This window comes from Phlebotomus papatasi, chromosome 2 (genome assembly GCF_024763615.1).
Source record: "Phlebotomus papatasi isolate M1 chromosome 2, Ppap_2.1, whole genome shotgun sequence".
Classification (NCBI taxonomy): domain Eukaryota; kingdom Metazoa; phylum Arthropoda; class Insecta; order Diptera; family Psychodidae; genus Phlebotomus; species Phlebotomus papatasi.
The window spans coordinates 9077536-9094963 of record NC_077223.1 but is presented as its reverse complement, the minus strand read 5'-3'; the positions used below and the strand labels follow the sequence as shown (position 1 = coordinate 9094963).

Below are 17428 nucleotides of genomic sequence, written 5' to 3'. Positions count from 1 at the left end.
GAGGGAGAGAAATAGTGCATTTAAAAAAAAACGTGCCTTCAATCGCGAACCAGGGAAAGATACCATGTTTACCTTTCCGGTTTTAATTTACTCTCTTAATTCGTTTCTCTCCCCTAATCAAGCATTACAATGAACTCGCTGTTAAACAAATTAATACAGTGCACAAGATCACAACGTAGACCGAGTGGGAAAGGGGTATGTGTTTGTGAAGAGTTGAAGAGAAGAAGAAGAAAAAAAAAAACAGAGACAGACTTTAAAGAACGCGATCGCGATGTTCCAGAGCAAAAGAGATGACGATGGCGGCGGAAATCGGCTCGAGAAGGAGAAGGCTGAACACTCAGGTAAATATTGCTATCTTCTTCATTCTCACCTGTCCGGACCATGGTAGAAAGTTTCTCAGTGTTCGGTCAGATTGTCCATAATCTCTCATACTATAATTTACACAAGGTTTCATGCCTTCCGATCGGGCTCAAACTTTGCCAAAATGTTTTTTGTAACTCCCTGAACACCACATTCTGCCTTAAGCTGTCTTCAGACTAGAGGTTTAGCCTAGTTCCCGAGGGTCTCAAAATCTTAAATTATGAGAAATTTTATTGCTTTTTGAGAACATAATAGGATATTTATCTTTAATTATCCAATCATAAAATGAATTTTTCCAAAAAATCTTGATTGATAGGAAATTAGAGCAGTTAAGCCATATGGCTAAGTCTCAGGTCTGAAGCCGGCCTTAGGCCGACTTCAGACTAGAGGTTTAGCCTAGTTCCCGAGGGTCTCAAAATCTTAAATTATGAGAAATTTTATTGCTTTTTGAGAACATAATAGGTTATTTATCTTTAATAATCCAATCATAAAATGAGTTTTTCCAAAAAATCTTGATTGATAAGAAATTAGAGCAGTGTCAGGTCTGAAGCCGGCCTTAGGCCGACTTCAGACTAGAGGTTTAGCCCAGTTCCCGAAGGTCTCAAAATCCTCAAAAGCGAGCAATTTTAATGCTTTTTGATAACCCTATAGGTCACTTATCTGTAATAATCCACTCCTAAGTTAATTTTTTCCGAAGAATTGTGATTGATAAGAAATTAGAGCAGTTAAGCCATATGGCTAAGTCTTAGATCTGGAACCCGTATTACTAAATACGCCATTATTTTTTACTTCTTAAATTTTAGTTATTAAAGAAAGGGGTCGCAGAATTTAGTCGTAAGCTTTTGAATTAATTTTTAACTCCTCTCTCAGCGGAATTTTTATGTACTATTAATTCTGTCAGGATTGCGCAATAAAATTAGAAATTGAGTTCACAAATTAGTCCAGGTGAATCAGTCCTCGCTCTCCAAACAAAATATCTAACAGAAAGTGTTCTAGGCATTGCGGAATGCTCTGACTCGTAATTTGGATGTTAAAACCTCAAAAAAATACTTTCGCATTATATACTGTTTACCGGTTCATAAACCGATTTGACTTACTCTACTTACCGTAAGTGCGGGTGACTTTGTCCTATGCAGATGACTTTAATACCCTCCTGTTCGTAAGCTTTTTTTTTACTTCTAGAACTTAACCCTTTAAGGACGATTGGAACACCGGTGTCCCATAAAGAAAATAATTTTTCTTTACTACATAATGTTATTTTTTTTCTTATGTCTGCACATAATTGTAAAGTTGAAGGTTGAAGGAATGTAGAATATTTTTTGCAAGTCTCTAGCTATTTGCTATTTAATAAATATTTAAGCTCGAAAATGGCGAATTTTTAAATTCTCAAATTCATAATTGATTTTATTTATTTTTTATACTTCTCATTTTTTTTTTTTTAGAAAAACCCTTTTGGCAATAAAAACTACAATACTCATACGTAATATAATTCACTAAAGCAAAAAATATTATTCATTGGTATTGTCAGAAAAAATACTCAAATTTTTGGGCTATTTTTGTCCCCTATCGTTCATAGAAGCACAAAATACACCGAATCAGACTCTGTTGGACTTTCCAAGTTTATATGTAAGACTTATCGTTGATTATGTTTCTCCGTTTAATTTTTATTGTTGATTTTCAGTCCGTAAAAAGTGTGTCGTCGTAAAGGGTTAATTAATGTAAAAGATTCAAATTCTGTGACCTTGATTCCTGGTAAATAATTTTACACTTTTATTGCTGGAACTCCACGGAGAGAGCAGTATAGGGGAATGTTGGCATGATTCGCACAGAGTGAACCTTCAAACAACGCAAATTTTTTCTTTGTTTGCAAAGAGCTAGTTCGTCATTTCTTAGCCATTAGATAGATCATTAGTAGGCTTATGAAACGAGATGAGAAATGGTAGGTCAGCTCTTTGCAAACAAAGAGAAAATTCGCATTGTTTGAAGGTTCACTCTGTGCGAACCATGCCTACATTCCTCTAATCCTTCGATTTTTTCACCTCCCCCCTTCAATTTCCACCTTTCAGCCCGCGAAGACCACTTTTCTCAGCAAATATTTGCTTTTCAAACGATTTCTGAGAAATTAAATCACTCTGTTTGTCCGTTAGATCCGTCCAACTGTCGCCAGATCTAAAGGCCAAACGGTGAGAGATAGCGACTTGGGAACTAAGTGGGACCTCCCCATAAATCTACCCAAGGATCGTTAACATGCCCCTCATTATTCCCTCACCTCTCCAAAACCATGTTTTTTTGGGATTGCTTGTAAACGCCTCGTTCGATTTTTTCACTTTTGGATATGTTTTAGAGATTACCCAGGCGGCATTCCTAATAACGATTTTGCAAGGTCAAAAGTTAAAAAAAGGCTCTGAATGAATTTTCGGTCCGATGAGATGTAGCAGATAGTAGACGAAAAAATAGACCTCTCTTGATTTTTACTCTTTAATTCTTCACGACGTTTCGAGGATGCTTTGTAGACCTGATGAAGAGGACATTTATCCTCGAAACATAGTAAAGAATTAAAGAGTAAAAATCAAGAGAGGTATATTTTTCCGTCCACTATCTGTTAAAAAAGGCTCTATGTTTGGACTCGATGAAAAGGTCTTTGAATTTTGGATGAAACTGAGCCGGTTCCAATCTGTTCTGAACCGATTATTATTCTTAATCGTTTCGAGATATATTTTACAATGTAATCATGCTGCAAAGTCGTATATCACGTGTTGGAAGAGTGTGCTTTGGGCAGAGGGGGTTCATTTTAGTACGTTGTATCACAGTGAAAATGCCTTTATCTAGACATTCAGTTGCTTGCACCGGACGGGACTCGAACTCACAACTGTGAGGGTCGAGTTAGAGATCTCATCCGGCCAAGACCCAACAGTATTGCCTATTGCGCCACTGAGATCCTTTCTGAACCGATAATGAAACGATTCATGATCGATAACTATTTTTTATCCGAAATTCAATTATATTAATCTTAAGATATTTTGAGAAATGATTTGAGTGATTTATAAAGCGGTTCAAATCGGTTGAAAATCGGTAAACGGTAAATGATGCGAAATTGAGAGATAGCTTCACTCAGAAAAATATGCTAGTAAAACCTATTCGAATCGATGTTAAATTAACTCTTTTTCGTTGTGATTTTCGTTTAACTATATTTTAGAGTTGATTTTGCTTCTATTTAGATGTAATATTCGGAAGAGTTGTTTTAACTTTTTTTCCTAAAATTTACATGACAAAAGAGTGTGAATAACTCTTTCTAAGAATGAAAATAACTCGTTTTAAGAGTTAAAATAACTCGTCGTCGGTTGCGTCTACCTCTGTCGTATCTGCATTTCTTTTGTGTCAGCATTTCACGCAAGAGGGGACGTCTGTATTGTAGCTTGCACAAAATGCAGATACAAAACAAATGCAGATACGACAGAGGTAGACGCAACCGACGTCGTTTCAAGAGTTAAAAAAAATCTTTTTTAGAGTTAAAATAACTCTTTCAAATCCCAAAATGAATATTTGCAATTTTATGTTTTTTTATTTTATTTTATCATTTTCTTTATTAATATTTTCTTGACCACAAGTTTTCTATGTTCCAAGCGAATTATCACGTATGTTGCAACCACATGTCTTCATGAAACACTGTTAGGCATATCGTCGGTTGCGGCTACTTCTGTCGTATCTGCATTTGTTTTGTATCTGTATTCGGAGCAACTACAATACAGACGTCCCTTCTTGCGTGAAATGTTGACACAAAAGAAATGCAGATACAACAGAGGTAGACGCAACCGACGATATTTCTGATTGATGTTCCTTATGAACTTTGTCACACGAAAATCTTCTTGACTGAAGTATATTCTTAAAACGAAAAACTTAAGCATATACTTCAGTCGAGATAAATTTTTACATCGAAAAAACAAAAATTACATCGATATCCGACGAATTAGTTCAACTCGCACGAAGACTTTTTTCAACTCTATTTACTAATATTTACAACGAAAAAGAGTAACAATTACATCGATATTCTTCGAGTTAATTCGACTCGGCGATAGAGTTGTTTTAACTTTTTAGGTTTTTCTTAGTGTTCTAAGTCACGAGTTCGAGCACTTCGCAAAGCTTGGAACGCTTTAGGGGAAGTGCTCATAATTTTGGACAGTCTGCTTATAAGCATCGAAGTTCCAAGTTTGAAGTGCGATATTTTCTATACTAATTGACATTTCTTGTTACTCTCTTTTCAAAAGGGTTGTTTAGAAACTTAGCAAGCTATTTATCGTCTTATTTTTATTAAAATTAGTTTTAATACGTTTAAAAATGAATTGATAAGTAGAGGTAACCTTGGCTCTTATTTTGGACAACTTGTTTATTAATTTGTCCAACTTGACTGTAAATTTGGACAGCTAATCCGCCTTAATAGGATGCCCATTGTTCTTCATTTGATGAACCAATCTTACCAAGTCCTCTTCCTGTTCATGTAAGGGAAACGTAGAATGTCACAGAAGCCCGGAAACTTTCCATATCATTCATTAAAGTGAGTTGACTTCGATACTCCAAGTACGTGCGGATTCGCGCATTCCCTGGTCTTTCCGGGAGCCTTTCAAGGCATTTCTCGCTACATCCCTTTCGTAGAGATGATGCTCCTTTGTTTCTCCAGGCATTTGTCCAACCTAGTCATCACAAAAGCTAAAACTTCACGAAATTTCGTGAGAAAAACACCTGTCCAAAATAAGAATCATCACCTCACTGGTGAATGTCTTAAAAAATTTCCCATTTTTCACACGAAAAATATAATTCACAAGGCAAATCTCACTTCAGGTCAAATGTACAAATCACCACTAACGTGAATCAACACAATATTCAATGAATATTCAATAATATCACTCAAAAAAAGCGAAGAAACATAGTTAGTACTTCATCACAGCTAAATAAGACTGAAGTAAGCCACGAAATTCTGTCATATTTCTCGTAAGCAATTGCTCACACTGAATTTTCAACAAAGCAATTTCAACTCAAATCATATTCAAATTTTAACGTATTTAGTGTTAAAATCTTCCAAAAAGAATAAATATTTAGATAGAATTCATTATTCATCAAATATTGGAATAAAAATCCATCATTTTAATCAATTTATTTTTAGTGTCCAATGTTATCCTCAAAGTGTCCAAAATAAGAAACTGGACAAAATTATGAGCATTTCCCCTAAATCTATTTCGTTTCGAATTTACAAGTCTTTTGAATTGGCTAACATTAAGAATCTCACCTACAATAAGCTGATTTAGGCCTATCACTAATTTTTCCAGTGGAAAACTGGTTTTTTACGTGCGGTCTTGGAGAGGCAACGCGCGAGTAGCCCAACGAAGCCAACAGCAGTTGGCAATGAGCAACGGCTGCGAGCGGGAGTTGCTGTTTGTTGTTCCAGGAGGTGATCGTGAGTGTTTGGGTGAGAAGAGAAGGTGATCCGCGGGATATCAGCAGCATTCCATCAGCAAACAAGTAAAATGGCGTCGTACTGTGGAGGTTTTCTTTCACGAAATATTCCCTACAATTGACATTGATCGTGAATTTTTCCAACTAGGAGATTTCCGTTCGATCGACTGACCAAATAGGTGATCGCGACGCAACTTGACGATATTTATATGAACCAATGTGCTGAATAATGCATGTGCAGTGTCTCATGAAATATGACTATCTAAATGTGCGCGGAGTACATTCTCCTCAAGAAAAAGTGATCGAGACGCGATCGTTGCAATTTTTGAGCGAATCATTGGAGATCAGGCTATTTTAGTGTGATTTGAAATAATATTTGTGTAAAGGTATTTTAGTTGTTTGATCTCCCACAGACTCTATTGATAGTTTATTGATCGGTCGCCGACCTCAAGATCACAGGAAATTTATTCATGTGACGAAAAACAAATCATGAAAGTGAACTCTTCGGGATCTCTCTGGGTGATCTAGTAGAGTGTAAGTTAAATAAATATAAATAATAATAAAAAGAAAAAAGAATTAGGGACTGGGCAAAGAGCCAAAGACAAGGTGAATACGATCGCGATCTTCAAGTGATCGTGGAGGTGTGAAGTTTGTATGGAAAATTCTCAATACAAAGAGTGATCGTTTTTTTATTTTTGGAATAAGCAAAAAAAAAGTGAGTGATCGTGATCGTTTTGTGGAATAAAGTGTTGGAGGGGAAAAAAAATCAAGTTGGAGGATTAATTTACCAACATTGGGAGAGGCAGAGGAAACAAGAGCAGAAGATTGTGGTGCCTACACACTCCAAGCCCCGGATTAATTCGACGCATTCCTCAGGACGGTTTCTTTTTTGCATCCAACACCTCGTCTATTGATGCTGAGTCTACCTGTCTTATGTAGGACACAGGTAAATATTTATTTATTTATTTTTTTGAATCCTATAGCCCCAAAATTGATCAAATTGATTTTTCAATTCTTCCCCTGTCAACTGATCACATCTTCAGTGGCTTCCAAAAGAGCCATTGTTTCTTTTTGTGAACAAAAACTGCCTCACAATATTATTCTTTTTTTTTCATTTCGCACGCGTTGAATATAGAAAATATTTATAAAACTGTCGATTTCCTGTGTTAGAAGAAACTTTTCAAATGAATTTAAAAAAAGAAAAGAATTAATAACTTGTGCAAGATCGTAAAACGTCGCGAGTTCCGCGAAAGTGTATTTTTCTCAGGGAGTCTGAGAGAGAAAATCGTGGTAAATTAATAATTTAAACTTTTGCCTCCTAAAGTAGAATAAATACGTGACCATGGCTGAGGAAGCATGCAAGAAAATATATAAACTTATTAAAATATTGTGTAATATACCCTGCATGAACCAGCCAAGTCCGTGATTGCTTTTTCTTGGAATCTTTTTTATTTTAGAAAATGGATTTAAAGAGTAATGTTTGATCTCCTTTTTCACTCTAATTTCTCTTGAATAGTGTGCACTTGATAGTCATCATCTGAATTATTAGAATTGCGTGTAGAAAATGATCGATTTTGCGGGAAGTAAAGTTAAGAAACTTAAGTTTATTTCAAGATCGAAAGGCAATTCTACTTGCTAACACTCTTAACTATACGAAAACCTGTTTGATGTGCTGAGAGAATAATCAGTCTTATTCTTTCTTAATTTCAACACTTTGAAAATTTTTTCCTCTAATTTCTTCCACTGTCGGCGGAGGTACGGTAAAAGATATACGACCGAGGTTAAGGGCTTAGGAAAGTGCTCGATTTTTGTTTAGAAAAAAATATACTTCAAATTAAGATTTATGTGGGGTCCCTTGAAGAGACTCCTCCACTATCTCTAATTGTTTGTCCTCTAAATATTGCAGATTTTTTTTTAGCTAAAACGATATTGATATTGATGAATGGGATCTTCCTCAATAACTCCAAAGCCCAATTTATTATTTCTAAAAACAAAATATTTTTTATGTAAATTGTATGCCGATTTCAGTGCAGAAATCACATTATCTTGCGGTATTTGTGCAAGAAATCGCAAGCTTTAGTGATATTTGTTTAAAAACTGCATGATCACAAGGGTGGTTTAGAGAATAGGGTTTTTGCCTTGGAAATAAAAGAAAAATTGAAATATTCAAAGGCTGCCGCATTTAAAGGCAGTGCTTAATGGTGCCCCAGTTTCCCCCTGTGGTTTTCACTTCAAAAATATACTTCAGCCGAGATGGTTTTCATTTGACAAAAAAAAAATTATTTAAGAGTATTTCTTGAAAATGCGAGACAATCAAATATGAGGACCTCAAAATCAAAATACAAAAAATAAAAATATAATTTAAAAAAGTTAAATTTTTCAACTTATCTGAAAAGTAAAAAAAAAAAAAACAACAGTAATTTTAACTTTTGTTGTCATGCAAATTCTAGGACGAACAGAATAAGAATTACTTTGTAAATAATTGAAACTAATTTTCTAATCCACTGAAATTGAAGTAAAATTAGTTCTAGTGGCTCCGGCTAATGGATCCTTATCAAATAAATCATTTTTGTCTTTACCATACTTAATAAAATTTCAATACTGTTCTGCATAAATCTGCTTAAATCCGTTTGTTTCTATTTAATAAACCTATTGTAAAAAAAAGCAATATTATCTTAGGTTAATAGATAGAATTTTACACTGTTTTCGCAACTTACTCGAGAAAATAACCAAACATTACTTCAACAAATTTCTGCTAGATGGCGTTCTGTGCGCAACAAGGAAATTACGACATTTGCTGTTATAGGCAATGACTTTTCCATTTAAAGAAGTATCTTAATTGATTAATACGAGGATCGAGATGATGAACGTTAAGGCTAAGATTTATGCTTCAAGTTACTTACTTAGGTGTTTGCAATGCCCCTTTAAGGGGACCGGGCCGCCAGGACTCCAGTCCTAGCGACTCTTCATCAGCACGCTCCAGAAACGTAGCATAGGTCGCTGTCGAAAAGTCCGTCCTATCGGAGGCTCCTTGCGAATTTTCATAACAATCTTGCTTTTACGGGGAGGGGTTGTTGGCCCTTAGTACAACCCTCTCTAGAAGGACCAGATTCATTGTTCGTTAGCCTCAGGTTTATAACCCCTACTGAGGTTGGCTATTCAATCTTCTAAAGGTTGTCCACGATCAGGGGCCCATAAAGCCTAATAAAAAGTGAAGCTACTTTTCACGTTTCCTTTTAAAAAGTTTGCAGATATTGCACCGCGACTTAAACAAATTTGCTCGTAGTTCTTGTATTATTTCGGCGAACATTATGAAATATGTATTTTTAAATAGCTTTTAATACACGATTTCGAAATATATCAGACTGATAAGTCAATTCTCTTTAGGAAAAAACTTGCCAATAGTCTTCAGTGCCTCTATGCAAAAACGTATGGAAAAATGAAATGTCGACAGGCCCCTGTCCACGATAAAATTTAAACAAACAAAAACGCTTCCCATATAGAAACTATTTAACTTGAAAGCATCAAAACGTCAAAATAAGTTTGTTCAGGTAGCGGTTTGACCATTGACGTACAAGTTTCATTTGACGTTTGTTCGGTTTCAAACGGTTTTTGCACACCTCTGAATCAAACCATTTCTCTTTTTGATTTTTTGTACCAGGCTGGATGAAATAGATATTTTTTTCGCCACATCTCATGTAGAAGTAGAGGGATGCATCTTGAAGTACACATGCACCCTTTTCTCCATTTGTTGGTCTTGAAATCCTTGATTCTTATGGCTCCGGCACATCCTTTAGATAAGGATAATTTCATAAAGTCGAAATTCGCATCCCTTTCATTCTCACATGTTTTGTATATGTCTATCTCATTCTCTCGCACTCTTCTTCTTCTATTAAACATCACTCCAAATTCAATTTAGCTCAATCAAATTTGGTACGAGAAAGAATGAGATAGTCATATGCAAAACATATGAGAAAGAAAGGGTTTCGAATTTCGACTTCATGAAAATTTCCCGATCTAAAAGGTGTGCCGGAGCCATTACCACATTCTGGTTTTTCAGCAATAGTTTTGGTTTCCTTGTATCATAAAATTATGTTCTGGATGATTCCAAGCATTCCAAGTGTGTTCCCAGTCGTTCTTCCTATTTGTGAATACGTGAGATATGAATTTTGAAGATGCGTGTCAATTATGGTTTGTAGCCTTTTCTCCGTTTTTGTTTAATTTATCACTGATTTTATTAAACATAATTATATGGGAATACCATCTAAAACAATGCTAATGAATGCCACTTCAATGTGAGCAAAAAATCGTTTCGATCTGTTACCAAGTTTGGAATGATAACTTTTCGACACTATCGAATCGATAGTATCCATAAATCTATATCTGTTAGATTAAGTGAATGTCGACTTGTAACATTCTTAAAAGAATGAGACTGTTGATAAACAAATTTTAAAAAGATCCATTTAAAAAGAACTCTATCTCCGAGTTAAAAATTCTTAACGGATATCGATGTAACTATTACCTTTTTTCAATGTAAAAATTCATCTCGACTGAAGTATATGCTTAGGGGAAACTGGGGCACCACCAAACACTGGGTAGCACCAAATACTCATTTTTATTTCTAAACTACTTGGACTATCTTGACCATTTCTGCAGTTCTCTTTCTCAAAAAAAAACTTTTTCTCAAAGTAGATGATTGCTTATAAGCGCCACTTGCGGCAACCTCTCGAAGTTGGGATGTTCAGAGAAATTGTAGTTAATTTTAATATTTTTCCAAAACTATAAAAATTGTTTTGGTACGATAGTTATTTTAGTTGTACCATTAGCTGAAAAAAAGCAGCGTTTTCAGCATATATTTGCTAAAAAGATCAGCAAAAACATGCTAACCGGTCAGCAGTTCTTGAACAAAAAGTGCTATCCAAATACATGGCAATGACATTACCTCACGTGTATCGTTTTAAGGTTAGCAGAATAAAGAAGAAATAGACGACGAAAGAAGTAGGGTCAAGTGGTACAAGTTGGACAATGGTACCAGTTGGATAGGGCTTTTTTTCTTGATAAATTTAGTACTTCATTTTTATTTGTATATTTTTAATGCTTTAGTTTTATAATTTGGTTTCTTGTGCTTAAAAACAAATTTTGTACTGTATTTATCAAGAAAAAAGGCCATGCCCAACTTGTACCGGCGAATTGTCCAAGTTATAACACTATGTCCAAATTATATCACTTTACCCTACGTACTTCTTCGTGGCCTTTTTTCTCTTTGCCCATCTGAAACAATGCAATGAGGAAATCCCAAAGTTCAAGAATAGATTCAGTTTACAATTAGCCTAGGCAATTGTTAAATTAAGCAGTTATGAACCATCTGTACCTATAATTAGGTAATACCCAAAAAGCAATCATTTTCAATATTCCTCTTTCGACAAAACATAAAGTCGAGTTCTAACAACGAGAAAAAAGTTCTTTTTACTCACAGAGAGATACTTTAAAAATGTTTATAATTAATTTTTGCCCATTCTAAGTACGCCAAATTGATATTGAAGAAATATTCTTGAAGACAACATGCTGATGCTGCGGCTTCTTTCTCGCTGCGTTGATTTTATCATGCCATTATAAATTGAAGCTATCCCATTGATTTGTGGCTCTCCATTAAGAAATCTCTCCTTACTCTTCTCTATCGTCTCTTTCAAAGAATTTTCGTACTACACTTTAGTGGCTTTTTTTTGGTTTCTTATTCGAGATGGCGGTAATTTGAGAATTTCCGCTAGTATTTCTTCTGCCTCCCACATTGATAGATTCCCCCAAATGGATTGAGTTTGGTTCGGAGTTGTTTTTATCCGGGTCAAAATAGGTCAAATTGAGGATTTTACAAAGGTCATTGGATTATGTTTCGCTGAGAAAAAAGGGGTCTTTAAGTTTTGCAGCGATATGTTTCATTTGACTTAATGGAATCTATGTCAAAATGTCTTCATTATTCTCTGGATCCAGGCGTAGTGGTATGACACTCTGACATAGCCATCAGGAATTCCAGAACCACAAAGTCCCGCTCCCTGATTAAAGACGGAAATTTAAACAAAAAGAAATCTTTGTCAGTAATCAAAAATTGAGTTTCTTACATAATAAAGCACTCCTACAATCAATTTTTTGCGAACTAAGGGACTTCCTGCATCTCCATTACATCCCCCAACAGTGTTATTAACAGCACACATCTCTAGGTCGTCATCATGGAATGCATTAGTTTTTCTGCATTCCTCATTACTCATTACTCTTACATCGGTCCAATGAAGCTTACCTTTATTGCCCTGATTCTACAAGAAATAATTGTGATCACTATTAGTTGAATTATACAAAGAGAGAGTTAAATTCCTCTTTTTTGTAATCCCTTGCAATTTGAATGTTCCAACGGTTAGAGATAGCGAGTTAAGGCCTTTGAGGAACCCCCTACATAAGTCAATTGACAGAAAATTGTCAAATGAAGACTTCCTGCTTCCATCCAGGGTTGAACTGGGAACATTTCGTCAACTAGACGAATAATCTACCAACTGAGTTATTATAGGCCACAGCCTCCGCTTAACTTGCTACACGACCTTGACCAATTGCATTTTGCACTTCCTAATAACGTTTCTTCGAGATCGAATACTTAAATGGCTCTAGGAAGCGTATTTTCAACCGATTTTGATAATGTTGGGGTTCGTTGGAAAGGTCTTGGAATCTTTGACCTCCCTTAGGTGACTGCAACCTCCCTTTTAGGGACCGGGCCTTTCGTACTAACGTACTCCAGTCCTGACGACTATCCGCCATCTCTTTCCAGCATCTCAGCAACCCCAGGTGCTTAAGGATACTGTCCACTACTTCTTTCTATCGTATTCTGGGACGTCCCCTCATCCTTGTCCCTTCAGGCTCACTGTTTTGTAGTTTCTTAGGCATCCTCTCAGCTGGTATTCGCTGGATGTGTCTCAGCCAGCTTATTTTCCGTGTTCTGATAGTGGCCATAATGTCTGGCTCCTCATAAAGGAGTTCCAGTTCAGAACTTAATTTTCTTGCAACTAGGTTTTGGCATAGTTCACAATATTGCTGTGCCATTAAGGTTGACTGGTTCAACCAGAAATGGACAATATTCCTGAATGAACCAGAAGTATTTATTTTGGGTCTTCTGTATCCCGTTTCAACGCTGAAATATCAGACCACTCCTCTCTGCACTGACTGAGTGAGAGAAATCCGAAAAAACTAAAATAACATTTCGGAAATGTTTATTTTACCCTACAGTATTGATTCGAAATCGGCGTAAATATTATGTTTTTTTTGGGTGTATCAGGGGTTAAAGTTACCCCTTTCATGTTAATTTTACACTTAAAAAGGTGTAAAATTTACATTAATAAATGTTGATATATTTTTACACCTAAAAACTGTTACGAGGAAAAAAGTCAATCGCATCCCCGTTTTTTCTCAGCATGCTGAGACGGATCTGTGGCTGAGTGAGACAAGATCACCTCCGGAGGGTAAAGTCGGTCAACCTCATTTAAGGCATACCTTTTAAGACACAAGTTCTAGCATTTCGAAAATTCCGAATAGCAAAATTTTATTGAATTTATTTTCATAAAATTTTTGACGTCACCTTTCAATTTTTGAAGTTATTTTTATCATTATGGTTATGGTAACTATTTAGGCACCCGTACCTCTATTTTCGAAACCCAGAATAACTTTTACGTTAAAATAAGGTTCAGGGAGTTCCGGCTTGAGAGAAAACGGACTGAAAGAATTTGAAATGAATTGCCTAGTATTAAGTGCTTATTTATAAGAAAAATTTTGAAATGTCTCTAAATGTGTGAAAATATTTTTCTAAATTTGAAATACATTTCTTATAAACCGTTGGCGCTGAAAATAGACTGAAAAATTAGCGCCGAAAACAACTTGCATACATCACGGCGTTTCCATAACTTATCCCAAAGATATTTCCTGCAGATATGCAATTTTACTATGTCACTGGAATTAATTTAAAGGCTTTTTTTCGGTCCCGAAAAATTCTTTGAAAGCGGAACTCCCTGTAATTATTACAATAAAAATTTCCACACGATATAAGTTTAACTTCATTCAGGTAAAAATAACGTAATATCAAAGTAAGTGAGTGTATGGAGAGTAGGCTGCCGAAAGTCCTTTCAGTGACGTTGGAATTACTTTTATTGCTCGAACTCCACGGAGAGATCAGTATATAATAATCCCAAGGTTTTTTGACCCCTCAATATTTCCACTCTCGACCATCCGGAGACCACTTTTCTCAACAAATCTTCGCTTTTCAGACAATTTCTAATAAATGTCAAGGTGTTTGTCCGTTTGTCAATCTGATCCGTCCGGCTGCCGCCAGGTTTAGAGGCCAAATGGTTATACAGGCTTCAGACCTAAGACTTAGCCATATGGCTTAACTCCTCTAATTCCTAATTAGGCACGATTTTTTTAGAAAATTGGTGTGTAGGATTGGATTATAAGGGCAAATTATTCATTAGATTTTAAAAAATCTATAAAATTGCTTGTTATTTATATTTTTGAGACCTACGGGAACTGGGCTAAACCTCCAGTCTGAAGCCGGCATTAGAGACAGCGACTCTTTCCGTACAGAAGTAGATCTTGAAAAATTCGAAAATCTATTTGAAGATCCAAAAAAGAGACTTTCTTATTTCTTAATACTTTCGCAAGGTGGCGGAAGATACATCCTGTTCGAATTTCGACGTTCTCAAGTGTCAAAATGCGACGGTCTTCACATTGTTGTGAGGAAAAAAACAGAACAACGACGTTTACTGTTCTTGCCCCAGTATTTAATCACTCCATAATCACTGAGTAACTCTTTTGCGAGCTTTTTAGTGTGATATTTGATAAATTTTCCCCAACTTGTTCGAAAATTTAGTATGAAAATTCGAAATTGAATTTGAATTCTTCGAACTTCAACGACTTTTTGTGCAAATAGAGTTCCATTTACCTTTCATCCAAGACACTATTGGAGAATCAAAATCTACTTGTGATCGGGCTCACTGGGAAGCTTTGGTTGACCCCTCCCCCCGTAAGTCGAAGAAGTTTCGAATACGTTTTAGTGAGCTTACCCAGGCGGACATTTCTAATCATTCGTAATAACGGTTTTTTTTCAAGATCAAAGGTTAAAGAGGGCTCTAGAGGGCGTATTCCTTATCCGAATGGTATAATTTTTGGTCTTGTTGGAAAGGTCTTGGAACTTCCGACAAAACTGATCTGGTTTCAATTGGTTCTGAACCGGTAATGGACCGTTTCATAATCGATAACTAATTTATATTTGAAATTGAATTAGATTGCTCCTGAGGTGTTTTTTGTGCTGTGGTATGATTTGTAAATCGATTCAAAACGGGTCTAAACCGGTAATAAACCGGTTATGAATCTCTAAGTAATTTTTCACCCGAAAATCATTTTTAATACTCTCAAAAGGATTTTGTGGGATGTTTTGAATGATTTATGAATTAGTTAAAAACGGTTTCGGATGATTTTACTTACATCGTAGCGTCCAAAACCAGCTAATGTAGCGTTTGTACCTTCTCCTATAATTCTAGGACTTATTCGAATTTTTCTAACGTATTGATTGTAGTGCAGAGGCTCTTTCAGTTTTGCAAGGGCCATATCATAATGAAAAGGAAACCCAGGAATATATCGACCATGGGTGATAAATTTTTCGATCAAGTGGCGTATTGTTGCATTTTTAACATCGTTGGTGCCTGCTAAAATAAATGCTCTTTGATGGGCATAATTTGATGGTGGACGTGGTAGACGTGGTAGACGTGGTACACAATGAGCTGCTGTTAATACCCATTTTTTGCCAACAATCGCTCCTGAGCAAACAATCCGATAGTAGTCAAGCACCAGTGCTACCATGTAAGGAAATTGGCCTGGTTTTGCCATTGATCCTGGAACAACTCTCGTCATTGTTCCTCTGTTTTCTATCCCCTTTGCTAAATCCTCAGAGATTTGTTCAGCTTTAATAGCTAGAACCAGGGATAAAATCACAATTGACTTCATGGTAAAGTACTGAAAGTAGAGTTTAGAGGAGTTGGACTTTTATATTAGAAAATGAGAAGAGGAAAAATTCCTAAAAAAATTCTTGGATAATTTATGGGATATTGAAAGAATTTCTTCAACGCTATAAAAATTCAACATTTACTACTGAACCACGTGTAAGACGTTATAACAATTTATTTGACAACTTTTTGAATGGGCGGAATTTATGTTAAGAGACCTCCTTCGGGTTTAATAACTCGTACAATCTCCCCAAGAATGGTATTCAGGAGGGCAAAGTAAGACCATGATGCACTGCAAAGCTTTGAGAAACTTGTGAGAGACACTTCCCAAAATTTCATGGCGATTAGTTTCTGAGGTTGCTGACTATTGTGCATCATGTAGACGATCATCTTTCGAAATTTCTGAGTTGAGGCGTACCACTCGGAATTGTAGGCAGCTTCGCTGATTTTTAAACTCTGCAAAGGGTAGTTAGAGGTCAGGAAATATTTACACGGAAAATAGCATTTTATGTAAAATTGTTTGTAAATTTTAAATGACGATTAACAAAATGTTTGTAAATCGTATAATCCACCAAAAAGTTCGTAAACGTTTGTACTATTTTCACAAACATTATTCGTAAGATGATAACTTGACGAACATTTTTTGTTCTTTTACAAACATTTTTTTGTAAATGTTCATGAACAAACAGAAAAACGCTTGTGAAATTTTGTGATTTGTTTGCCAGACAGACAAAAATGTACGAACAAATGTTTGTAATATTTTGTCATTTATTCTTAAAGTTTTGTCAGGCAGACAAAAATGTACGAACAAATGTTTGTAAATTTTTTTCACTTTTTTGTCATTTGGTTGTAAATTTTTATCGGACAGACAAAAATGTACAAAGAAATCTTTGTGAAATTTTGTCATTTATTCGTAAAGTTTTGCCGGACAAACAAAAATATACGAACAAATATTTATAAAATTTTGTCACTTTTTGTCATTTGGTTATAAAGTTTTATCAGACAGACAAAAATGTACGAACAAATGTTTGTAAAATGAGAGTTTTTCATAAAATTTTGCCAGACAGACAAAAGTGTACGAACAAATGTTTGTAATATTTTGTCATTTGTTCGCAAAGTTTTGCCAGACAAACAAAACCGTACGAACAAATGTTTGTAAAATGTCACTTTTTTATAAAATTTCGCCAGACAAACAAAAGTGTACGAACAAATATTTGTAATATTTTGTGATTTGTTCGTAAAGTTCTGTCAGACAAACAAAAATATACGAAAAATATTTGTAAAAGTTTGTCATTTGTTCGTAAAGTTTTATCAAGCAAAAAAAAGTACGAACTATTTTTTGTAAAATTTTGTCATTTGTTGGTAAAGTTTTGCCCGACAAACAAAAAATGTACGAACAAATGCTTTGTAAAATGTTGTCACTTTTTCATAAAGTTTTGCCAGACAGACAAAAGTGTACGAACAAATGTATGTAAAAGGAAACAAAAACTCTCGTCAAGTCATCATGCTACGAACAATGTTTGAAAAATATAGCAACTTTTTACGAACTTTTTAGTGAATTACACAATTTACAAACATTATGTATATCC

General features: G+C 35.3%; 2 protein-coding genes across 3 annotated transcripts in view; one reads left to right on the top strand and one right to left on the bottom strand.

The window, feature by feature from the left end:
* Window positions 1–26: 26 nt before the first annotated feature.
* The window catches only part of LOC129803659 (protein phosphatase 1 regulatory subunit 12A), an 83719-nt gene continuing 66317 nt past the window's right edge, over window positions 27–17428 (top strand). Inside the window, exon 1 of one of the 2 annotated variants that reach the window (XM_055850377.1) lies at window positions 27–341. In XM_055850377.1, the coding sequence (XP_055706352.1) occupies window positions 272–341 (70 nt within the window). In that variant the 5' untranslated portion in view covers window positions 27–271. Of the gene's footprint in view, window positions 342–5684; window positions 6755–17428 lie in introns of those variants that run through there. The other variant, XM_055850378.1, reaches the window with a different exon arrangement.
* Window positions 10895–15845, bottom strand: LOC129803661 (chymotrypsin-2-like). The gene is made up of 3 exons (XM_055850380.1): window positions 15322–15845; window positions 11925–12116; window positions 10895–11858 (listed from the first exon to the last, which is right to left on the bottom strand). The coding sequence occupies exons 1-3, from the start codon at window positions 15838–15840 to the stop codon at window positions 11766–11768; spliced, it is 804 nt and encodes a 267-aa protein (XP_055706355.1). The 5' UTR covers window positions 15841–15845; the 3' UTR covers window positions 10895–11765.

Coding starts and splice junctions, on each gene's coding strand:
- LOC129803661 (XM_055850380.1), bottom strand. CDS start 15,840: ATGAAGTCAATTGTGATTTTATCCCTGGTTCTAGCTATTAAAGCTGAA. Junction 12,117..15,321: donor CTGGTTTTGGACGCTACGAT/GTAAGTAAAATC, acceptor TATTTCTTGTAG/AATCAGGGCAATAAAGGTAA. Junction 11,859..11,924: donor TTGTAGGAGTGCTTTATTAT/GTAAGAAACTCA, acceptor GTCTTTAATCAG/GGAGCGGGACTTTGTGGTTC.